The sequence below is a fragment of the Astatotilapia calliptera genome, chromosome 18 (genome assembly GCF_900246225.1).
Source record: "Astatotilapia calliptera chromosome 18, fAstCal1.2, whole genome shotgun sequence".
Lineage (NCBI taxonomy): Eukaryota > Metazoa > Chordata > Actinopteri > Cichliformes > Cichlidae > Astatotilapia > Astatotilapia calliptera.
Window position 1 is genome coordinate 34,352,967 of NC_039319.1, and position 26,525 is coordinate 34,379,491.

At 38.0% G+C, this 26,525-nt stretch overlaps 1 protein-coding gene across 8 annotated transcripts in view; it reads left to right on the forward strand.

Moving 5' to 3' along the window:
- Positions 1–26,525, forward strand: part of astn1 (astrotactin 1) — a 483,242-nt gene that overhangs the window by 219,577 nt on the left and 237,140 nt on the right. For all 8 annotated transcript variants that reach the window (XM_026150133.1, XM_026150134.1, XM_026150137.1 and 5 more), the window contains 2 exons: positions 16,245–16,411; positions 22,540–22,734. In XM_026150133.1, the coding sequence (XP_026005918.1) occupies positions 16,245–16,411; positions 22,540–22,734 (362 nt within the window). The remainder of the gene's footprint in view (positions 1–16,244; positions 16,412–22,539; positions 22,735–26,525) is intronic.

The window sequence follows — 26,525 nt, forward strand, 5'->3', positions numbered from 1 at the left end:
AAAAAAGTAAACTGAAGTAACAATAGTTTCAAATTATTTTAGCAAATCCTTTGTCAAATACTCCAGGATTGTGGTATCTATAAAATCAATATGCTGATTATTTATTGTTTATATTATAACAGTCCAGATTTTTAATGTTAACAGACAACATGCTTATGAAGTAAAGCAGATGTTGTGTACAAAGTAGAAACAAGCAGGTCAATCAGATATTGTTTTTAGTGACTGTAGGTTGTGATGTAACTTATGTAGCATCCATCCATCGTAAGTGTTCTCTGTGGATGGATGTTCTTCCACCATCTAACTATGTCTCCAGTTAAAGCAACAGAACTCTACAGGAACAGAGGAAATGACTTCCTCCTTGTCACATGATGCTTTGGCAGAATTTCTTTGAGTCACACAGCTTCCACGGCCTCACTGAACTCCTCCCACATCTGAGATTTTATTTCAGCTGCTGCCAGCGCTGTGCATGTTTGGCCTCCTGATACCTGTCAACTACCTTCAGAGTCCCAGAAGCCACACGCATTTATCACTGTAAAGATAAACAATGGCAGTAGCTAGACCAGTGTTTCGACACACCACCAAACAAAAAGTTTCCCCGGCGCACCAGGTATAGCTCAGTTTGTCCCAGTATACCTTTTTTTGCTTTCTTCTGACCACTACTCAGGCTGGGCCTTCATCATCATCTTCATCTTTTCTCCAGGACCCAGGTCAGACTGACTACTTTTTCTTTTCAAATATTTATCTATTTATATTGCGTCGTCTCACTCACAGCATAACTATTATGTAATTCTTCTTCGTCTTCTTCTGTTTTACTAGCAGTTAGCAACCCATTTTATTAGAGCAGGTAGTTGTACTGCCCTCTAGTGGTAGAGAATGTAAATGTTCTGCCCATTACTCACGCCGGGCGCTTAGAGTACTAATCAGGTGGAATCTTCCACGACACACCTGATCATTTCTCACGGCACACCTATGTGCCACGGCACAGTGGTTGGGAAACACTAAGCTAGACAACTGAGTGTGTGTTCATATAAATAGGATAAGAGGAATTAAGGTGGTTCTGAAGACAAAAGAGTTGGGGTCGAGCTTATTACTATTGAGGTGTTCCTAACAAAGTGTCCAGTAATAATAATTAGGTCAGTAGTATTATATTAGTATGTTGTATATTCCCCATTATGATATGAATATGTAATTCCCATAAGGAAAATAGAACGTCTGTACTCTCGTATGTATTTTGACTCCTTGCTCATAGATATTAGTAAACTGAATAATATTTTTAATATATGCAGTCTTTCCCTTTGATGAGGGTACAATACTATGCTCTCAACTTAATAGTTTTAAATGAATCTGAAAGAGACACCACTTTTTTTTGATGCTTTTCAGTTTATAATGATATAACCTAATTCAACGTTGAACCATTGGTCAACTGAAGGTATAAACAATCAAAACAACAAAGATGTAATAGCTTTACATCTCAATAACTGTTGGTTTATCTCCACAAACTACAGTCTATAAGGCCAAACAGTTCTACAGACATGCGCTCACCACAGCACAAATCACCTCTAAAAAGGCTTCATGTGACAAAGAACTAACCCCCTTTGCTCCTCTTCATTAAATCTGGCCAGCCTCAGACTATATACTTGAAACTCATCCAAAATATGTACAGTATACTGTACAAAATATGTACAATACCGCATAAGACCAACAAATACACGGCTTGCAGCCAGGTGCCCTTTAATAATATTTCTGAACGGCACCATACTGTATGGAACTGGCTAAAGTACTTCTTCTCTCCTGTATTGGTGTTATTCCCTTTAGGCAGCAAAAAACAATCTTGACTCAGATCACATTTTGGGACACTAAGCAGTGCTGAGTGGAGTCAATACCTGGCAGAGATGTAGGTAGACCTCAGCCCTGAGGAGGAATAGGAGCACATTAGATTGTCACTTCTGATGTTTTCTCTCCTCGGGTCACTGGACTTCTGTGTTTATGTGTTTGAAATTAGAAGTTTAATAAAAGGAAGCGCTCATCTACTGCGTTTTGTATGTGATGTTCAGTATTAACTTTATTTGAAAATAATACATTATTTGTTAGATGAAGATGAAGGTGGAAAGATTAATGGCACAAACATAAATGAATCTACTGTCGCATTAATAATAATAAAAAAATATATAATTGTAATAGTAGAAATACACATCCTGAACCAGAATCACAAGTTGAATGTGACAGTTTTAATATGATGTAAAAGATGAGGTAGTTCCTCTGCTCATAACAATCGGAAACCATACGTGATTTAGATTTGGAAAAACTCTCCTTCAGGTTTAAAGATCACTTGAAACATATCACTGTGTCCTGTTCTGTTCCTGACCAGACATCAGCTCCTGAATCAAACCATCTCATTTTGGTGTCTAGGTTTATAACCCCCGAGACCACACAGCAGTTTTTAAAGAGTGAGCCTGCGCTGTCAGGCCAGAAGCATGACGCCTGCCATGTTTGTTATCTTTTACAATATTCACAAAGGTGCAGACCATGAATTTGTCACTCAGACTCAGGGTGGAGCCGTGATGTATTATTTTAATGTGCTGATGGAGAACATTTCATATAAACCACTTGAAGTGGTACATGTCTTTGGAAGATGTCATATACAATCTTCCAGTCCAAATGTAACTCCCACCCTGTTCATCAGCCAGACTAAGCTCTCTATGTCTCTTGTCCCAAATGAAATCAAGTGTGAAAACTTAGTGATTTGACACAGTGGACGAGATCCAACTTGCATCGCAGATGCATAAGTGCAGTTGGTAGGAGCAGGGCTTTCACGAAGCAGCAAAAATGGGACATGTCCTTGTCATTCTTCATAATGCTTTCTTCATCGGTGTCACGGCTTGATGTAGTTCTCTCTCGCTGCAGACGGAGGTGTTCCTAAGCACTAAAAAGAATTATGCCAGTATTAGCATATAGTCTTTTTCTTCTAGTCAGTATAAATGTCTGTGGATACTGGTGTATTGGATCCTTTTTATTAAAGAACCCTTCACAATCATTTTATCCCAGATTCTGCAGTGTTGTGCCAGAACCCTATGGCAGTTAAATCAGTCAAAGTTTTGGTATCAAAGAACAGGACCCCACATAGCAGACAGGTCTAGCCCAGATCTGGTGTCAACCCGGCACTGCTGGCTGACTTCTGGCATGTTAAGTGGTATGTCATCCAAATATGGGCCAGGCCTGGCGTAGATGGCACTGTTTATGTGATGGCATGCCACATCTGGCCTGATTATGGTTTGGTTTATGTGGCCCAGGCTCATAGAAAACAGGTCTTCCCCTGATCCAGCATCAAACTGGCACTTCTGACTGACTGGTGTCATGGCAGGGTGTCTGTCAACCTGATGTTGGCCAAGTCTGGCAATGATGGCACTATTTATGTTCCTATTTTCCTATTTTAGGTAGAAGACCCAAATGCTATGTTGCAATACTATATTGCTGTGGTTGCCAATGTTTCAAATGCAGGTTTGACAGGTTTGTGAGTGTAAACTTTATCCAAAACCTACTGAGGGTTTACTCATGTTTACCACTGGGTGGCTGTAGCTCAGGAGGTAGAGCTGGTCACCTACTGATCGGAAGGTTAGTGGTTCGATCCCTGGCTCCTCCAGGCTGCGTGTTGAGAGTATGAATGTGTGTGAATGTAGTAAGGCAGCACTCGGTTTAGAGAAAGTGTTATTGGGTGAATGTTGTATAGAGCACTTTCAGTAATCCGGGAGAGTAGAATAGTGCTATATAAGAATCTGTCCATTCTGTGTCTGAACAGAGTTTTGTCATGTCTTTTTTGCACTATTGTGTTCCGGCACATGTTGTTATTACATGGCTTGATTAAGGTACACCTTAGGCTGACATCTGGGGCCAGAGCTGAAACTGTTCTGGGCCAGCACAGGGCCACCAGTGTGTCTGCAACTGGCCTTGTGCTGACCCATGTGTGGGCCACCTCTGGCAAAACAAATCTGGGCCACCAAAGGGCCGTCATTCTTTGCGGTATGTGGGCCAGATCCAGGCCATACCATTTTTGCGATGTGGGACCATTGCTATAATTGCAAATAGAAATGTACCAATTGCAGTTTTCTTGACTGATTTCAATTTCCGATTGTTCTCTTACTGTGACGTGTTGGTAAAGATTGTTACAGATTCTGATTTTTTTCGAAGAAGTAAAACTGGCAGCATAATACAGTAAATGATTAAACATTAGAGTTTCTTCTCTCACTTAAGAAAACTGAAAATAAAGTGCTCTGCTACTAGACAGAGGTACTCTTAATTCCGTTGTTTTCATTCTAAGTCTGTTGTTTGTTTTAAACTTCCATTGTTTTCATTCAAATTCCGTTGTTTTCATTTGAATTCTTTTCTTTTCATTCTAATTCCATTGTTTTAATTCAAATTCTGGTCTGTTCATTCTAATTCCGTTGTTTTCATTTGAATTCTATTCTATTCATTTCATTCTAATTCCGTTCATTTCATTGAAATTCCGTTGTTTTCATTCAAATGCCATTGTTTGTTTTAAACTTCCATCGTTTTCATTCAAATTCCATTGTTTGTTCTCAAATTCTGTTGTTTTCATTTTAATTCCGTTGTTTTCATTCAAATTCCGTTGTTTTCATTCAAATTCTGTTGTTTTCATTTTAATTCCGTTGTTTTCGTTCTAATTCTGTTGTTTTCATGCAAATTATTTTGTTTTTGATCAAATTCTGTTCTTTTCATTCAAATTCCATTGTTTGTTCTGAAATTCTATTATTTTCATTCAAATGCTGTTGTTTTCATTCTAATTCCGTCGTTTTCATTCAGATTCCATTGTTTGTTCTCAAATTCCATTGTTTTGATTCAAATTCTATTCATTTCATTCTAATTCCATTCTTTTCATTGATATTCTGTTGTTTTGATTCAAATGCTGTTGTTTTGATTCAAATTCTATTGTTTGTTTTAGAATTCTGTTGCTTTCATTCAAACTCTGTTCTGTACATTCTAATTCCATTGTTTTCATTCAAATTCCGTTGTTTGTTTTCAAATTCCGTTGTTTTCATTCTAATTCTACTCTTTTTATTCAAATTCTATTGTTTTAGAATTCATTGTTCATTCATTCATTGTTTTGATTCAAATTCTGTTCTGTTCATTCTAATTCTGTTGTTTTCATTAAAAATTCTATTCATTTCATTCTAATTCCGTTCATTTCATTGAAATTCCATTGTTTTCATTCAAATGCTGTTGTTTTTATGCAAATTCCGTTGTTTTTGATCAAATTCTGTTCTTTTCATTCAAATTCCATTGTTTGTTCTCAAATTCCGTCGTTTTCATTTTAATTCCATTGTTTTCATTCAAATTCTGTTGTTTTCATTCAAATTCCGTTGTTTTCATTCAAATTCTGTTCTTTTCATTCTAATTCCATTGTTTTGATTCAAATTCTGGTCTGTTCATTCTAATTCCGTTGTTTTCATTCAAATGCTATTCATTTCATTCTAATTCTACTCTTTTATTCCAAGTCTATTGTTTCTTTTAGAATTCTGTTGTTTTCATTCAAATTCCGTTGTTTTTGTTCAAATTCTGTTCTTTTCATTCAAATTCCATTGTTTGTTCCCAAATTCTGTTGTTTTCATTCAAATTCCGTCGTTTTCATTTTAAATAACTTAAAATGAGTGTTGTGTTTTAGCTTACTAAACAAAAGCAGATGAAACAAGTTTCATAACAAAACAAATGTCCAGTACTTACATCACCTGAATAGGATATCGACCCTATTCTCGGTTTCACTTGTCTCCATAATTTTTCTTGTACCTGCTTTTTATCGCTCATTAGTTCAGGCACCTTCAAACCTAAAGCCGTATTACAGCAGACACGTTTCACACGGTATAAATAATCCTTCTCTGTTCAAAAGTAATACACATGCGGTTTCCCTTTTGTGAGCAATTTGGACCAAAGTAACAAAGCTCTTTTTTTCAAGTTGATAAAGAAAGTTTTTTTTCCTCTAATTTACCAAACGAGAAGCTCACATTCGCATTCTCCAAGTCGATAAAGTTTAGCAAAGAGATTACTTGTTTTAATATACTTTGTGGATATCTGTTCACTACGATTCGTTACAGATTGTAAGATCATTATGGAAAAGAAAAGAAATAGTAAAAACTTGTGATTATATGTAAATCATATGAGGCTTACATGATTTACTCATGAAAGTGGCCACTTTCTCATTACTTTCATACATTGTTTTAGTAAGTATCCAAAACATACAAGTTTCATTATATAATTTTTCAAGGGATCTTATATTTAGGTTTGAAGGTCGCCGGTTCGATCCCTGGGCTCTCTGTCCTGGTCGTTGTGTCCTTGGGCAAGACACTTTACCCTACTTGCCTACTGGTGTTGGCCAGAGGGGCCGATGGCGCGATATGGCAGCCTCGCTTCTGTCAGTCTGCCCCAGGGCAGCTGTGGCTACAACTGTAGCTTGCCTCCACCAGTGTGTGAATGTGAGAGTGAATGAATAGTGGTATTGTAAAGCGCTTTGGGTGCCTAGAAAAGCGCTATATAAATCCAATCCAATCCATTATTATATCTGTTTTCACTCTTATATGCTTTTCATACAAGTTTCACACAAGACAGATACAAACTTTATAAGATTTATATACATCTTTTCCATATGGGTACATTTCTGAATGGAAAATGGCAGTTTTAGAATTACCGACAGTGCTGACAGTTCCAGCAATCAATAAAGGAGAGCATCCATGGTCAGGAAACATGACCTTTCCTTTATAGACAGGTCTATCCTTGCAGTGCCTCCACTTGACCTGAGTCTTCATCCATATTGTGCTTTCTGCACTTTGCTGTGAAGGAGGTGAGAGGGGTTACTAGAAGGCCAAGGTTCCTGCACTAAACTTCCTCACCATTACATCCAAAGGAGACTGGAATGAGGAGCCTAGTGCTCTGTGATAAGCTGACCTTTGACTCACAGTGTTAATCTAATCACATGCTATAATAAAACCCTCTCCAGACAATTTTCTCTGCTAAGAAACATGAAAGGAAAGTGAAATGTTGGAATAATGTTTTAGGTTAAGAAAATGTGATGTCTTTAACAGACTATTAATGAAATGATAAGTTACTCTGCGAACATTCCTGTGGGCTTTCTTCTCTCTCTCTCTCTGCTGTAAACCTTTTAAGTTTTTGGCAAATATATCATCCCAGTTCTCTGTTTGATGCATCAGTCAATGTGCATTTTAATTCTCTAACTGGCCTTTTGATTAAGATATTTAAGGTTTCATGACCTTAATATACGTGGTTATACAAATAAGTGCCAAGGTAATATTTCCCAACATACAGTACAGCAGTATGAAAAACCATAATGTCATACTACAAATAAAGAGGAATAATAAGAAGAAGAAAATGCAAACAAGTAAAACAAAGGTTAACACGTCATCTTTTCAATTCAATTTCATAAATATCGCAGAAAGAAGCTTTTTTGTACCTTATATGTGCTAAGTTTCAGCTAATGCATGCACAGTTGTTTAGGAAACTGTATTCATAAACTGTGTGGGTACAATGCACAGACACATATTAAAGATGTTCATCGGCCTGATGAAGCGGTAAGTCTTGTCCCTAAACTAGTGACCTTTCGGTGTACTCAGTTGGAAACAAATTGTGGGTACTGTTTTGTTGATCATCTACCCCCACATGAAGTGGCTGGGTAATGAGGATCTAGCAATTGTCCAGGATGTGTAAAATTAGGTTTTACACATCCTGTTATTTTCTCTTTATCTCTTAAACAGCTACTTACTTGTTTATATTGAGTAAAACACCATAAATGCCTTGAGAGACACAAAATATGAAAATGCATCTTGTATACATTTTTTGCTTGTTGAAACTGCAAAAAAAAAACCTGAAGGATTTCTTCAAAAATATTTCTTGGTAATTGGGGATTGGGTGGACATTAAGATGCATAACCACTATGTGTGGTGATTTTACTTTTTACCAGGTCAAGTTAGTAAGTAACTTAGATCATTTGAAGTATGTGTGAAAAGAACATTGTCAAAGGACTTCTGTGTAATCTGGTGAAAAATAAAGTGCATCATTAGTTACAGAGGAATGAAGAGGGTAATGAAATGCAGCTGATTCTATGAAAGCAGGTGTGTGTTAACACAATGTCACAATTTTGGTAGAAGTGAACATCCCAGGAAATTCACCCCAAGGTCAGACTGTGCAATGCTCAGAGAAATTGCAAAGAAATCCAAGAGCTACATCCTAGACTCTATTGGCATGCTAAATGTTAAAGATGATTATAGTACAATTAGAAAAAGATGTGTCTGAAGGGTACTCTCTACAAAAAGCATCAGAGTAAAGCTTAGGTTTACATATTTGCTCCTGAAATAAGCACAAGATTGTGGATCTATGTCTTTTGGCCAGAAAGACTATTGTGGAGATGTCTGGCCACAATGCACAGTGCTTCATTTGGCGAAAAAGCCAAACAGCATATCAGCACCTCATACCTATTGTCAAGCATGGTGGTGGAGGGGTGATAATTTGATAAATTGATAATTTGTTCGGGTATTTTGCACCTATTAAGTAAACCATGAACTCATCGGTATGTCAAGGTATTCTAGAGTCAAATGTGAGGGCATCTGTCTGACAGCTGAAACTTGGCCCACATTGGGTCAACAGTAGCACAATCACCTGTAGATCTACAACAGATTGACTGGGCCACAGCAAAACATCTAAATTCTTTTCATTTGTAGAAGTCTAGAACTAAACCTGATTAAAATTTGTGCTGTGACCTTAAGACAGCTGTACATAAATAAAGGCCCCAAAACCTCAATGAACTCAATGTGAAGAAGAGTGAGCTAAAATTCACTCTGATAAAGTCTCTCAAATCATTAGTTCAAGTTATCCGGTTGTTCAGTCTGACGTCACTAGCCGTGTCTGGACCTAAACTCCGCTGCAGGTCCATATATCAAACGATCACTATGGCATTACTGAGAGTTGAAAAACTGTCTAAAGTCTTTCATCTTTAATAAAATGATTAGCGTTCTGCTCTACCAGGTGTAACAATTGAGTTTAACGTCCAGGCATCCATGAAAACGGAATTTATGACATTTAACGGAGTTAGAAGTTAGCAGGAAGTTAGCTTGCTAGCTTCTATCTAAATACAATATAGCATGTCCTGACTGCGGGGTTTTGGAAACAAATTAAAACGTACAGCTCTGTTATCACTTCCAACATAAATGAAGGCAGAAAACTAAACAGCAGTGACGTTTGTAGGGTTACTGAAGTTGGGCTAGCTGGTATATAATGATGTGCTACGTGACCGCTAGCGACACAGCTATGTTAGCATAATATAAACAAGCTAACTTTTTTTCCACTCGATAAAAGTTAACGTGAGTGTTCTCGGTGGTCAGGAACAAATGTAATCGCATGGCAGGATGCTGTAAAAGGACCAAACTTCAGCCAGGAGAACAACTGAGATAATCCATCCACAATACGAGGTTAGTCATTCATATACTGCTGCATGGGCTGGGCTGTAGTTACATCCTAAGGTTTTAAAAACTGAGCCTAAATAAATGATTAGCGGTAATAAAAGCCGAGGGAGGTCAACAGTGATCACTGACTGTTTTAGGAGCTTTTTGAGATTAAATAGAAGAAAATACAAAACATTAAACATGTTAACAACACAAAAGCCATATTAAACGCAGACTACTTTAGACCCGGAAGTAAGATTCGTCACGTCATCACTTAACGATCGGATAGCCGCTAAAGGTGGTTTAACAAGCTACTAAATCATGGTGTGTACTTCCAGTGAAAAGGTTCTTTTCCACATGACTGTACTTTTGGCTTAACAGGATCAATTTACTTTCCTATTGTTTTCAATCGCTGCCATTAATTATTCATATGAAAATGAAAAATAATATAAGAATAAAAAAAATAAATAATTGACAGAGTATGAAAATAAACATGACATGAACAAAATAATCACAATAAACAATGTTTTGAAGGCATAGAGCCTAATAACCTTTTACTATGCACGACCCTTTCATGACAGATGTATAATTATAATATATAATTCTGCACACAAATATCACAATATTATAAGTAATTGAAAGGATGGAAAATTATCGTGTCTTTGGAGTGATTTTCTTCAAATTGTGGCACAGTTATTACATTAATGCTTTTAGTAACTGAAAGAACAAAATCACAGATACAAGCAGCGGAAATGAGCTTCCTCCAAAGGGCAGCTGGCCTCAACCTTAGCGATAGGGTGAGAAGTTCGGCCATCCGGGAGGGGCTCAGCGTAGAGCCGCTGCTCCTCCACATCGAAAGGAGCCAGTTGAGGTGGTTGGGCATCTGACAAGGATGCCTCCTGGGCGCCTCCTGGGTAATGTCCCACTGGGAGGAGGCCCCGGGGCAGACCCAGGACACGCTGGAGAGATTATATCTCTCTGGCCTGGGAACACCTTGGTGTTTCCCCGGACAAGCTGAAGGAGGTGGCTGGGGAGAGGGAGGTCTGGGCTTCTCTGCTTAGGCTGCTGCCCCCACGATCCTGCCCGGGATCAGCTGAAGAAAATGGATGGATGCTTTAATTTATATCCAAGAGGGAACATCTTGAAAAAAATCACACCTCAAATATTTTGCACATGTGAAGTAGATTAACTACTGTCATGTCTACTTGCTGAATATGAAATTCCTTCACAATGAAAGAAATTCTTTGAATAAGTCAAATTTCCAATTCTCCTTCTTGATTAGGACTTGATTAACATTTTCCACTGAAGACTTTTCCTCACGGTTTAAGTCTTCAGTCATTGAATCTCTGTACCAGTTTGCCTATTGGACAAATTTTAAAAGTGCATAGCTTACCCAACTTCTGTTGCATGGATTTGTTGCTGTTTGGCAATAGCACAGGGCTGATTCCCTTAAGCCTCAAAAGCACTGAAAGAATTTATCTCCATTAAGAAACAGAATTAAAAGTGGTGGTTCAAGGGGTTTTCTAGAGTAGCCTTTGTACTGCATGCTTGCTTTCTACAACAGAACAGACAGCACTCTCACTCACTGTCTGGTTATTAAATATTCTAAGATAAATGGTGATTACTTTGCCTTCAAAGACTATTTTGTTTGTGTCAGTGGATGGTCATTATCTAGTAACCTGCGTGTTCCTTTGGAGAAGAAATGTGTCCTTTCCAGGTAGTTACTAATAAATACCGGAAATGCCTTTCACAATAACCGAGAATGCTGTCATTGGTTTACTTTCAGGGTTGGTCTAGCACACTAATCAACTCGGCTACTGACTTTCTTCAATTTTTTTGTCATTCTTATTGTTCATGTAGTGTGGTAAGTCTACTTTTCAAACCTGCCAAAATGTAGCAGGAATCAGCATATTAGGGAGTCCAATTTCTATTTTATAAAGGCAGAATCTCGTAGAAAGATTGCTACATTCTCAGGTGAAATTCAACTTTTTAGCAAGAGCCAGTTTCTTGCAGTTGTTGTAGTTGATGTGCAGCTGTGTGAATTCCAATCCTGAACAGACTTTTCAGTTATGCGGCATAACGCTTCACCCACAGGTTTGTCAGTTTGAAAATTTGCTAATAAGTGTCACAACTTCATTTTCTAGCACTTAGCTTTTTTTATATCCTAATCTTTATTCTCCATGAATTCTCCTTTGTAAAGCTCACAGATCTGCTGAAATCGAAATGATATAGAAAATAGGACTTTAAAGTTCATTCGTTAATTACTCTGCAGGGATTTGTTTCACAGTGTCCACAATGAGTTCTCAACCTTTTCAAATGTTGTAAAATGAGGTGAGCCATCAAGTTCCAAGTGAGACCTAATTATCCATGGATCGGAAATGTCATAAAATGTAATATAAGACTGCAAGATGAAGTAACATTGTGTGACTGAATCAACTACAAGCGGAAATTTAAAACAACAACATTTTGTATGGCAGTAATTTACACATGCCGCTCATGTAGAATCAGAACTAGCCTTGAGGCGACTGTTGTTGTGATTTGGCGCAATATAAATAAAGTTGAATTATTCCATCTTTTATGGCAACACATCTTTTCTGAAGACAACAACTGAAGAAGTTATTAAATTAGATTTAAATGTTTTTGAAAGATTTGACAATTGCTTATACAGGGAAAGTTTTATACAGAGGATTATATGTTTTACCCAAGATTATAAACCAGATTTATAAACCAAGTTACAACTATCCACAGACAAAGGCTCAGGCAGGCGCATATTCTTAATGATTATTATCCTGCGGAAAGCTGGACAATAGTTCCGAGTTATCACTATTCCAATGTGTCGGAAGCCTATTGTGGCAGTCAATAACCAGAGCTATCTGTGGTTGGCAAGCTGCAGTATAGCAACTCATCAATACAAATTCCTCTCAGCCTGCACCGCATGTCCACACATCCATTGACTGCAGTGAGTTCCAGTGATTTAAAGACTCTGTGCCATAGATGTGTTAGGAGATTCAGTGTTTCATGTGCTCATTGCTTCACAAGTAATAAATCATTTGTCGCCACGGCCCTTTGCAGGGTGACAAAGTCAATATCAGTTTATTCAGGGAGCAAGACCAGGGACCACTCATTCAAGCATGTGTCCTCATTCTGTACAGGTACTTCTACAAATGTATAACAACCGCAAATGTATATCAGTCACATTTCTTCGAGATTAAAGGACATGAATAAAATAACTTGACAACTTTAAATAGCTTTGATCAAATGGCAACAGTTCTTCTTTGTAATACAGAAATAATTTGATGCACATTTTACATGCATCAATGTAATACATGTATTAAATGTACAAAATAAAAATCTCCAACATCTGCAGTCCTTTAGTAATACAACAGTTTGCTGTTTTTAAATAAGCAGTTTAATAGCAGCATGCTAAGTCAGGACCTGCCAGTAGAGTTGATAAGTGATCCTGTGTGTGATTATGCAAAGTTTGTTATTTCTTAATAAGTTTGGAATTAACAGACTTTGCCTTCCACATCTGCTCTAGTGCTTTCTTAGCCCCTGGTACTTTTCTGTTTTCTTGTTCTCCTTCTTTGTGATGTTACTGCGCACTGAGATTGTCACATCTATCATATTCTGCTCCTTGTCAACCACCACTATGTCTGCTTGATTGGCCAGCAGCTGCTTGTCTGTCTGGAATTTGAAGTCCACAGGACTTTGGTGGTGTCTCCCATTGGGTCTTAGTGACTTTTAGTCCATATGCTGCCCAGATGTTACTGTACACTATTGAAGCCACTTGGTTGTGCCTTTCAGGGTATGCTTCACCTGCTCCAATCTTACATCCTGCTACTATGTGTTGAATAGATGTTCTTCCAGTACCGCTTAGTTTTAGCTCATGACACTCTAATGTGCAGGTTAACCACTTTGCTGACTCTGGATTTGAGCCTTCTTCTCCATGGGGGGGAGATGTATCCTTATTCTTATACCCAAGTGCTCCAAGGATTGCTTTGCAGTGCCATATATGAGGCTTGTTTCTGTGATTCTATATACCTCCTGCAGAGGCATGTGCACTGAAGGGATTCCCCATGATGGTGGAACTATTTTTCTGCTCATATAGGACAGAAGAGAAGAGGAAGGTGAAAAACATCCTACATTTGATGCATGTGCATAGAGGAAGTTAACTCTAAATGCAAGGATGTGATGACACTAGTCAGAAGACTTAGAGCGCTGTCACTTCTCTGATCACCTATAATCTTTAAAGCATAGAAGTCATGGTTTAACCCAAATGACTTCTTAAAAAGGTCAGTTCTAAAATGCAGTTTCAAGCCAGTTGAAGGTTCATTACAGTTTTATTTGCCTACAATATTAGATGTTACATCCACAAAAATGTGAAGTAAATTGAAATCAACACAATCGACAGGCCACCTGCACTGTAAATAGGCCTGTGTAATAAAATAATATGCTTCTGATTCTTCCATGCTGAGATTAAACAAACTGTCTGGTCACACTTGTGATGGCAGGGGTGCCTTGTTAAAATGCACTCCATCAAAGTTTCCTTTGAAGCTGTCACTGACAGAAAACATAATGTGAATTTCACTTGGCAGCTGCTTGGGAAACACTGAATGAGTCGGGGTGAAGTCAGGTCTTTCATAGCTCTTTTGTAAATTCACCACAGTGTAGAGGGTGGTTCCATTAAGAGGTTGTTCAAGCCTGTGTAAAAAAATGTATTGTGGGTCTTTCTTATTAATTTCTTGAAGTATATCTACCAAACTAAAGAATTTAATTTCATCCTTCAAACATGAAGAAATTCTGATGTCATCTGCATGGAAATTGAAATTAAACCTGCAGTATTGTCTCATTTTCCTCACCATAACAGAAAATCTCCTTTAAAGGGATAGTGTGTGTGTGTGTGTGTGTGTGTGTGTGTGTGTGTGTGTGTGTGTGTGTGTGTGTGTGTGTGTGTGTGTGTGTGTGTGTGTGTGTAGCCACTCGCCCAACTTGATGATCTCTGCACTGAGTGCTAAGGCAGCAGTATGTTCACAACTGTGAAATCTTCACAATGGGAGAAAAAATATCTTAAAATACATAAACATAAGAAGCGAGATGTAATAACTATCGCTTGTGTTGATCAATACGGAAAAAACTGGCAAACGAACAATGCAAAACATTTTTGCCAGCACCCTGCAGCATGTACACCCTTAAAAAGAAGTGTGGGGTCAGAAGCATGAATCAGCTGGCCATTACATTCTACTTGTACAACTACTAAGCAACAGTGGCAGAAAAGTTAATATTACTTCTGTTGAGTATTCATAACTCCATTAATTTCTCAAAAACCACAACATTGTCTCCTGTGAACAAGTCGTGCTTTAGGGGAATATTTTATTCACTGACGCTATAGTCAGATGGTGGAATGACTTCATTAAATATGCAACAGTTATTTTACAAAATAAATAAATAAAAATACTAACTCTGAGGGGGCCAGGTAGGAATGTTTTATATAGTATATAATATTCAATTCAATTTTATTTATACAGCGCCAAATCACAACGACAGTCACCTGAAGGTCGACCCTACAATAATACATACAGAGACAAATCCAGCAATCACATGACCCCCTATGAGCAAGCACTTTGGCAACAGTGGGAAGGAAAAACTCCCTTTTAACAGGAAGAAACCTCCGGCAGAACCAGGCTCAGGGAGGGGCGGGGCCATCTGCCCGTGACCGGTTGGGGTGAGAGAAGGAATATAATATAAAGATATAAATATATATTTTATATTTAATGCCCCACTGTAAACTATTTGCTATGTTTCAAGGTTATATATGTAATTAAGTAGTTACACATATACTTATTTAAGTGATTTTATATATATATATATATATATATATATATATATATATATATATATATATATATATATATATGTATACATATATATATATATATATATATATATATATATATATATATATATATATATATATATATATATATATGTGTGTGTACATATATGTAATTAAGTAATTCCATATATACATGAAGTAAAACAACCTTAGACTTTGTCAAACTGCCCTGTGAACATTCCTGTCTTGTGAACTTTGAGAAATCACCTTGATGGAATACGTTCACAAAGGACACCGTTCCACTTTTGACTGTAGGTTTTTCCTTCAGCTGGCCCATTTTGTTCTCATGAGCTAAATTGTTTTTTTAAACTTTTATAGGTGTAGTTGTGTTCAAGCAGTGCATACAGGTCAAAACTAACATAAAGTAAATCTTGAGGGACTATTTTAGTGTGACTGATCTTAATCGCTTTATCATATTTCATCAGAGATTAATAATGAATCAGATTCCCACCTGGGTTCTGACCCCCAGTCTGCTCCTACACATGTTGTGTAAGTGAAAAGACACATATGTCTTCATCTCAACAGCAATTAGTTCGTTTGAAAATCCTGTCATTTTAAAGGTAGTTAAGACAACACAAATTTACTGGCAATTTAAAACTTGGTGTTCAAAGTTATTAATTTAGTAATGATTCTGTAATGATATCCTCATACTGTTACTTGTGCAGTTTTACAAACAAGGCTCAGTGCTTACACACACACACTGCACATGGGAATAGAAATCTAAGTGTTTGCATTCTGTGGCACAGATGTTATGGGGTCTGTCTACCTGCCCCATTTGGGATTAGTGTTAATGTGGTAGCTTCACACAGTTTAAGCAGCTCTAGGAAAGTGTTCTTAATAGTAATGTGTAATTGCCAATTTTAGTCATTTAAAACCATGTGTTCGTCCCACAGTGCCCCCCAGGACTAAGTCCTATGAAGGATGGCACCGGGTGCTATGACCACCACATCGGCATCGACTGCTCCGACGGTTTCAATGGAGGATGTGAGCAGCTGTGTCTCCAGCAGTTGGCCCCTCTAGAGGATGACCCGACACTCTACAACATCCAGATGTTCTGTGGGTAAGAAACAACACATTCTGTGCTTTTTATTTTTAATTATTATAGCAATATATTTCACAATTCTGTCATGTTAGGTTTGTCACATTTTACATGGTCTATGGTCAGTCAATAACAAAAACAAAATAAATCCCTTTGGTATGCTGCCATTGCTATATATACAGAGAGAGAGACAGACAGAGAAGAAAAGTTCCCAGATTCAGGTGATATATATAGTTTTTGCTTTTAAATGAAAACAGATGTGTATTCATAGCATTTAGTGCAAAATGAGCCAGTAAAAAACGTAAAGCAGTATGGTGGTGGCACTTTAAGACTCCTGCTTGTGGAGTCTTAAATATACCACCATTAACATTTATTAAAGCAAACTTTGATGTGAGTGTTGAATTAAAAATACCAAAACTAGAAAAAAGGGCTTTAATGAGTTCCATTATGATCCCCTGGGGCCTGATTTATAAAAGTGTTTATCTCTGAAATTAGTTTAAAGATAATACCTAACAGTGCGCTCATTTCTGGAAGATATGGTGCATGAAAGTAAGTAAAGCAATTTATGCACCTGTGATTTATATCTGTCAAATCAACTGAAATTTAAAGAAATCTGCCTTGCTGCTTTTCCTTATGTAATGCCAACACAAATAGGGCTTTACTCAGGAATAACCTTGGACCATGGACCGAATGAGAAAAGCAAACCTTTTGGGACATAAGAGCAGGTGATTTAAGCCCGGTGACACATATCACACAGTGGACTGTATAGTGGGTCACAAGGCTGGGCAAGAAATAATGTAAAGCGTGTGTGTGTGTGTGTGTGTGTGTGTGTGTGTGTGTGTGTGTGTGTGTGTGTGTGTGTGATTCTAGTTTATTTTTTATGATGAAAATTGTTATATAACAGATGCCTTGGAACAGCGTCTTTACCTTCCAAAGTAGTTTCTGCAAGTCTCCAAAACAGATATGCTCATAAGCTGTAATACAGTCACAACTATCCTATCAGTGTCTCTCAGTGCAGGGAAAACCATCTTAATCTGTAATAAGGCACTTCCTATGTGTTCACTTCCACGTGCACCCTGGGTTATTGCTGTACTAACTCACTGGCATCAAAGGCTAATCCACTCTTGAACCTCGGGGTCGTCTGCAGTGTGTTTTTCTTGTACATCTTTCACATTTTACTGTTCTTAACTACTAGTTGCAGAAACAGTTTAGAATACAATGAATTATACAGTAGCACAAGTTAGACTCTATGTCTTAATACTGGTGCTTGTCTGTGTCATTTTATTGTTATCATCTGCACATTGAATTGTGTGCAGTGATAGATTTACAGCACGGAAACCACGCAAACAAACAAACCATTAAAACACTGAATGTACAACAGTTTGTTGTTTCAAGCGTAAGCTTTGGCTTGACGACGTTTAATAATTCAGAATATTTACCGTTCTCATCTACAACAACACAGTACAGTGTGATGTGGTTTACTGGAACTGCATGTAAGAATTACACATTTGCAATTAATTAGTGACTCCTTGGAATCAGCTGATTGTTTTCTATTATTTATTTAGTTGTAACATATCAAATTAATCCATCGAAAATGTTACTTTCACACAATAAAAACTGCACGAGTTACAAGCCCTCAAAGTAAGTAGAGATGGGTTTAAATTTGGTCCTTTTTAGTCACATTATTTTTTTCAGCTTTTTTACAAGCCTTCTGAATTATTGAGTACAGGAACAGGCTGATTTAACATGGATTATATCATAGAAAAACACTGCTGATTTAATGACATTGACAGAAACAAATACTGGAGCCCTGGACATTGTATGCATTTTCTCTTAATTCAATATAAATCATTTAAATAAAGTACTTTAAGGTCAACTTTAAAAAAGTCATATAACCACGTGGGATAGGTGACTGGTCAAAACAATTTTTATATAAATAAATTTCAATGTTAGGGTCAAGATTCCTTCTCTCAGTTTATTTTCTAATAATAATCATCTAACTCTACTTGTGTTATGGCCTCAGTCACGCAGGCTAAGAAACTGGCCGTCACCCCCTGTTTGACATGACTATATTTAATCATTTTGACCCAGAAGGGCTACAAAATGGGCCTGCTGTCAACATGTAGATTAGAAATGAGGCTTTTCACCAAGCTATGCAACAATCCTTTAAAGTATACCCAAAATGTTTTTAAGATTTCTCCATAAAACAGTTAGAAAACCATCCAGGGTGCTAGTTCTTATGTAAATATCCCATGATACTGATGCTCAACATCAGTCATAGAAAGCTTGGTCATGAGTAGTGTGGTGTTGTTTTATTGGATTAGATGAAGTTGGTGTAAATTTTGAACATAGCATGAGGATGTTTTGAATTAAAAAGAAAAGAGAAAAGAGACTCTTGAATAATAGCAATTAATAATATAAAAATAATACAAATCCAATAAAAACTAATCAGACCAGCTTTTTAAACTTTTTTGTGTACTACGTTCAGTCCCTGTTCATATGTGATTCAATACGCACTTGCCTCTTTTCCTCACTTAGTTCTTTAGAAATCAATGAAATACATTTTCTTGGTTACAGCAGAGCAACCCAAATCTAGCCTGAAACTAAACATCCAAGTACACAATCCATCAGCATCATGCTGGTCTGGACAAAGTCAGCTGATTTTCTGTATGAAAAGTGCTTTATAAATAAAGATTGATTGATTGATTGATTGATTAAACAGGCTGCATCTTTGGAAAGAGTTGGTCTGGCTGTGTCTGGGGAAAAAACATCAGTGTAAGGTTTATGGAACAGATGAATGAATGTGGATGTATTTCTTCATGTGAGGTGATTCTTTCATGGTGGTTAACTGACAGAGCAACATAGTGTAAGTTGTCCCTTAGATTAATAGGAAATGGATATGAATGAGGCAAAGATGACGGAGGAAGAGAATGAGATGATGATGGAGGAGGTTGTCACAGGCTAATTAGTTTTAAAATATTGAGCAATTAAGACTACTTGAATGTTATACTTGACTAGATTTGGACCTGCTAATATTTTGAACCACGCTGATGCTGGGTTGCTATCATCATCAGATCATCTCTTCATATGCATGTAACTAAAGTGTCTTCAAATATCAGTGGTCAGTGATGATCTACAAATGGAAACCACAAAGCTTTATATACAGAGATTAAAAGTAGGGCTGCCACGATTAGTTGACTAGTCACGATTACGTCGACTATCAAAATCGTCGACGACTGATTTAATAGTCGACGCCTCGTTTGAAGCTTTGTAAGATCGCAAAAGACGCAGGAATAAGTAGCAGGATTTAAGAGTGTAATAACGGACTGAAACAGAAGATGGCAGCACTGCATGTACTGCCGTTAAACCCAGAAGAAGAAGAAGTAGCTCTGTCCCAGAATTCATAGCGCGGCCCAGCTCAGTTTCCAACAATGGCGGCAGCTAGTTAGTTTTAATATTACTCTTATTATTCTTTCTGGGTCACAAAATAAACGTTTAACATATTTTCAGGCGAGAATGTAGCTGTGTAAACCTCAAATATCTGCTCAGTTTATCAGGACACCACATATTTTCAAAAGCGCTCCGACGTTTTCAGAGACGTCTGTTACCCACTAGCTCGATAGCTAGGCTCACTAGAGCCGTGAGAACACCGGACTCCCAGCAAATCATTTCAAACCCACCGCTGTCTTTCGCTACTCAGGTTAAACATATATATAAGTCACTTAGATAACTTAAAATGTTATTGTTTGGCTTTTTTCAGTATTTTATTTGTTCCTGAGTAAATCTGTTTGGCTGAGATTAAAGTTATAGTTTTTACACAGCTGAATAAACGTCAAGCAGACAGCTGATTATCAGAAGTGTGAGATGCTCGAGAATTTACTCCGGTGTCCTGTTATATTTTAGATAGCAAGGAGTTTATTAAACTTCACCGAAACAATCTGCAAATTTCATTAAAATTTAATAAACTATTATCTTGTCTTTATTGTTAGTTAGCACAGACCTGAAACACTTAAAGCTGTAAGCTAATGATAGTTATATAAGAGCAGATGCTGCTGGTGCAATAATCTATACCTTTTACGTCTGATCTGATTAGTCGACTAATCGCAAAAATAATCGGTGACTAGTGACTATCAAAATAATCGTTTGTGGCAGCCCTAGTTAAAAGCAAACTGAACAAAGTTGGCATTTTTATTCTGTCACATGAAGCCTAATAATAACTAGCATAATATTTAGAGTTACTAGAGACGGCCACGAACCTTCTGCTAAGATATGCTGGATATGAAGAGTTTTGATCTAAAGAGAGTCTTAACATAAGATGTGTTTAGAATATCTGCAGCTCACGAGTCATACTAGCATTTGGCCTTTTAGCCTTTGCGCTGTTTGAATGCAGAAAGCTGCCAAGATCTGTTTCTTACTTTTCTCAGTAGACATAATTAAAACAAAAGCAATGACTTTTGATCATCTCAGCTGAGAAACGGCACATTTTCCGATAAACAACACTTTTCTAATTGAACACAACAAGCTGCTGTCATCTTTAGGGCAAACATCATGTTGCAGGCGTACGAATTTGTGTCAAATTTACATAAGCGGGTGATACAGACTGCTGCTTCATTGAATTCTCAACAACAGCATTTTGTTGTCGTCTCTTCCCATAGTGCAGATGTGGCTAATCCTCCACTTTTCCCATCGGAGACTGGCATTAGCTTTGCGACATTTAGCATCCAGGAGAGAGCTTCTCATAGTGTAAATCCCTGACAGATTATCTTTTTGCTTTCCACCCCACTCCACCCTCCATTTCACTGCCTCCACTTTGTGTGCCTTTGATTCATTTCAGAGTATATTACATACTGAGATGTCAAAACATCATCAATATGAAAGAACCTTGAGAGGACTCTCAGTGTGTGGATTCTAGCTCCTTTCTTGAAATGGGGGATTATGTGTCAGTTGAGCAGAAAGGATTTTGCTGATTCTAGTGAGTTGTGAAGTCATGAGTTGTTCATGCTTTGAAGTTAGCAAAAAGATACTTTTCTGAATATTGATACATGAAATCATACTTTTTTTTTTTAAATTTGGCAACTGCACAGAAACCAAAACACAAGAAATTACATTTATTAAGTTGTGGAAACTACTGCGAGGTAAAAATGACATTTTGGCTTTACAGTGGGTATAAACGAAATATTTATAACATACTCTACTAACTTCAATAGGTGTGTCTTTCAGATATTTTCCCAATTTTTAGTTAGAATAAACTGGTTGGTTTAGACTAACCTGACCTGGAAGATAACTTGAGAAGGGCTCATATTTTTTAACATGACAAGATCTGCCTGACATCATCACAGTAGTGTTTGTGGGTAGTTATATAATATAAGCCCTGTCAGGCTGTAGACAGGATTATGCATGCATTTATAGACTGGGTGCTCAAGTAAGACACGAAGGGGGAGGACCAACCAACATCTGGTTGTCAGCTTCAGTCTGGACCTTTCTGGTAGTCTGTAGTTAGTACACGTGCCTGTACAATTCTTTGTTTGCTGCAGAAACTATGGCTGTTACCTAAAATGTAATGGATGGCGTGTCAGCTACCAGCAATCAAGTTGTCCTGTGTTTGTCTGCATGTGTTTCATTTACCTTCTTTGACATGAGTAAAGTAAGATATTGACTTGTTGATCGTTAGATTGCACACAGCTTGTGGAGAATTAAATCTAAGTAAACATCAAAAAGACCTCCACTGATTTTTTTTAATAGATCAAAGTTGGTAACTTTGGGTAAAGTTAATGTGTTTTTAATTGAATATACTTATCTACTTTTTAATAGAATTAAAAGGTAGTTATTAAAGGTCTGTGTTAACTTTTGTCTACAGATGTGTCAGATTATTATTACTGTTGTTGTTGTTTACTTCAGCTTTGTTCAGTTTTTCAGTGTAAACATTTTTTTATTTTCAAGAATAATAAACATTTGTCGTCTGCACACTAAAGATTGATTTGCTCAATAACTACAATATAAGGAATCAAAAGGAAAATGCCCGAGCAGAAAACCCTAAAACAAACAGACAATCGAGTTAGTAATTAAACTGAAGTCAGTGTTGAAAGGAAAACAAAAGAAAAAGGAAATCCGTGGATCAAGTAAATGACTTTAATCCCTGTTTGCTGCAGGTGCATCGAAGACTACAAACGCGGTCCAGATGGGAGGTCGTGCCTGCCGCTGTCTGAGGCTTGCACTGAGGGAATAGACTGTGGAGAAGTGCTTGATATCCCTGCCAACCAGACGGTGTTTGGAGACCTTTTCTACGGATACAACAACCACACCAAAGAGAGCACCTCTGGACAGATCCTCAAGGCCACATTCAGGTAAGCACATGAGACTTTGGTGGAATGGAGCGTGTGGGACATTGTTCTGCCATTTGTACCTCAGCTGGGAAACACTTGGCACAGGACTTTCAGCTCCCACAGTGCCGATATCACAGTGAATGTTTATCTTCATTTAAAGAGAGAGAGAGAGACTTTTAGCTTGTTCTCAGCACAACCTCCTTACTCACTTTTTTTAAACTTTATTCATTTGAGGATTAAAATTCTAAGGAGCATGTATGTATGCATATTTGGTAAAAGTCTTCTCAGTACAGGTATGACGGGACTATATGTTTGACACACAAAGCAGATTCATAGATCCTAGTCAATGAGCCTTTGACGGGAGTAGAAGAAGAACAACAGAGAGCTGAGAGAAAGACTAAGAACAGCACTAAGGTTCCCAGTTAAAATGATGGCACCCTTAACAGAACAAAATCCCATCCAAGGCTGAACATAGATTATAAATATCAACTGCTTGTTAAACACTGCTGCTTGCTGTCTTCACTCAAGATCAAAATCTATTCGTTTTCCCTCGTACGAGACTGAAGAACAGGGGGGACAAAGCCTTTCGTTCTCCAAGGCTCAGGACCAGTTCACCACTCCAGCTCCATTTAGCTGACTTCCTTTTGTTTTTTATTTAGTTTTAGTTTTACTTTGTGACTTTTCTGTGAAAAATGAGTGTCTGTGAATAAACGTTACTTATTCAACGGGACGTCCACTGCTGCCTGGACCTTCACCAGGCTGGGCAAAGGATTCGGAGAAAACTGGATAATTATGTGGTCGCGACAAACACTTGGTCACTACTTTACTCCACACTCAACCTCTTAAGCACCAACGCCCCCAGACACGGGGGCAAAAGGGAGGAGATCGCATTTAGGGTCAGGTGTGCGTGCTTAAGATGTTAACTTCACACTTTATGAGTGCTGAAAATAAGGGAACTACCACTGCTGCTGGTAGTTACCTGCTTACTAGGTCAGACTGATGCTCTTTTAAATTATATCAATCTACAAAACACTGCAATAAATAAAGATTACTGCTTTAGCTTTTTGTTCTCTCCAAACGTCTATAGCTACTGCAGTGATATCAGTTTTATAAATAATCATAAAGCACTGATGTTTTTCAGTTTTGCTTTTTAATTGGTTTCACAGTGGACAAGCTCAGGCCCCGCCCCTCACACCTCAAAGGCTTTACTTCATTAAAGAACTGAACGCCAAGATTTACGTTTGCAGTACAGTGTTTAGTCTGAATGTCACCAAAGTATGTTCCCTTTAGCAGAGACGCAGACTTGCAGTGTATATTGATGCAAATATGAACATACCCAGGAATCCATAGCGATAAAGCTTACAAGCGGATGACTTTGTGTTACTTTACAATAAAGATGCAACAATTATAACAATGTTTGTTTGTGTCAAACCACAGAAGCAACAGATTTTCATTTTCTCAGTGGACACAGTTAAGTCACTTTAATGGTGCACAGAAGGACAAATAAAGCCGTGGTGACACATCCAAACTGAAAGGACGCGACAGTTGTTTCTTTCTTTTTTTTTTCTTTGTTTCTTTTTTCTTGTTATTTTTAATTGTTGTGCTTAACATACACACAGAATTTAACATATCTGAAGAGGTACCAAATAAATGTTCATGTGGTTTCCCCTTTAGGTATAAAAATTCTGTTTTCCCTCAAAGTAATAAATCAGGGAACAGCATTTAACCTCCCCATCTGCATATGTAGTCAGTGTTGTTTGCTCTTTATGACACTTTTTATAGCGCTTTGGAGCGTGATGTCACGAAAGGGAAGCGTGGTCAGGATTTTTGGTTGAGGCGCCATCTCCCTGTGCCGAACAAAGCTCAAGCGAAAGAGGAGCGAAAGCACACACATCAGCTACAGTTCGTACTTGCTGTGTGGTCGGCTGTAATGTTCGATCGCACGACCGGCAAGGGAATAAGCTTGAGAATGGTCTGTCTTTTTATTCTTTCCCAACCTGTGTTAGCTAACCTGGGGAGCTCATATAGCGGACCTTACCAAAAGAAGGCGTCTAGCCTGGATAGCCGCCGTGAGACGAGCTGATATCCAGTTCTCTTTCATCTCCAAATATCTGTTGGTGCTCCAGACATTTTCATTCCAATAAGTTCAATATATGTTCATGTCACTCTTTATAGCTTAATAATTTTGTTGTTGAAGCGCTCGGAGGTTATAGAAATTGCGAACAAACATCGTATTGAGTGACTTTGCAGACATGCTATGTAAAGATTCGCTAATTCTCACAGACGGCAAACACAACGACAACAACAGAGAGCACTAGTCGAAGGTAAACACCACCCCCACCCCAACCAAAGGGTTTTAAGTAATATCTAACCGGATTATCAATGTAGTAGTTTGCATCTACTTTACACATATGGAGACATAATATGACAACGAGATTTTTGCAAAGGACGCTAGGACGATAGCGGTAAGTCGTCTGGGTCTCTACTCCACTGGCGTATTTCATACGCGTCCACATTTGCGATGCACTCTATTTTTTGCACTTTATTTTCGCTTCGCCTCCGGACGCAATCAGTCTCTATACCATCCGTTTTCTTTTGAGCTGCTTTCAAGCATGTTTCATGCAGTCGTACTTCCGACACAATGTGTTTGTTTTGATTCGTGGCCCAGGAAAATGGCGCCGCGCTCCCACAATACCTCAACTCCAAAGCCCTATATTCCACGTTGACCTGGGTTGCCAGTACAAATATGACTTCATTATTATCTGCAATTCTTATGTTCTTCTGTACTGAAAATCCAAAACTCGAGAAGCAACAAACAATATAAGAAAAAGGGAAATTTAATTCCACCTTCGTTCACACAGATAATAATCATTGTGCCCAAAGCATTTTTAAGAAACTACGCCGCTGATGTTGGCATTAGTGCTGTGGCTCAACCTTTCAGCTTTTCTGGGAGTAGAATATGGTTCAGGTCACAAAAAGGGAAGCTGTTCATACATAATCTGGAGGCAAATGTGTCTCTACTGCTAGGAAGAAAAGATCAAATCCGTATCTGTAAAGGTTATTTCATGGTGGAGTAAGGATTTTGTTTGAGTTTTTATGCCATTTCCCTTTCTGAAAAAGTAAATGACAAAACAGGATGTTTCTCCTGGCTGCGTATTATTTAACACAAATAAAATGCATTGCCTCTTTTGTGAGACCTAATGTATATATCCAACAGTACAGGTGAAAAGCAACGCACTGTCCCTCTCATAATCTCTACAGAGATCAGAATGATTAGTGGAGTGCTTTGAGGGTGGTTAATTATCACTCGCTGCATGTGGCAATCATTTCCACTAAACTCAGGAAGCCGGAAGGTCAGCAAAGTCATCTGCGGCCCACGAATTTAATTTGGGCCATGCATGGATTCTGCTGCCCGGAGGCCAGTCACCCACTTAGGGATCGACCGCTAGAGTCGTAGAGAGGAAGGGACGCGTGAGCCAGGTTAATAGTTAATATCATCAAGAATCTAAATCTCAAAAGCTCTGATCTCATTTGAAAGCGCTTGTGCTTCCTGTTCAGATGAGGTGGTGGAAGAGGAAGGAAAGACTCTGTAGGGAGGCATGGTTAATGCAAGGCCTAATTATTGGAGATAGCACCAAATGGATTGAAACTGACCAGGAGTCAGTGTGCTGAAATTGAATCTAAGGAACAAATTGGCTTGAAAGTAAAATGAATCAAAGTTGCAGGAAGAAAGCGTTGCATCCACAGATGTGTGTCGGGAGTTGTTCCAAAACCAATAACATGAACATAAGTGTAACAGTGAATGTTGGCCT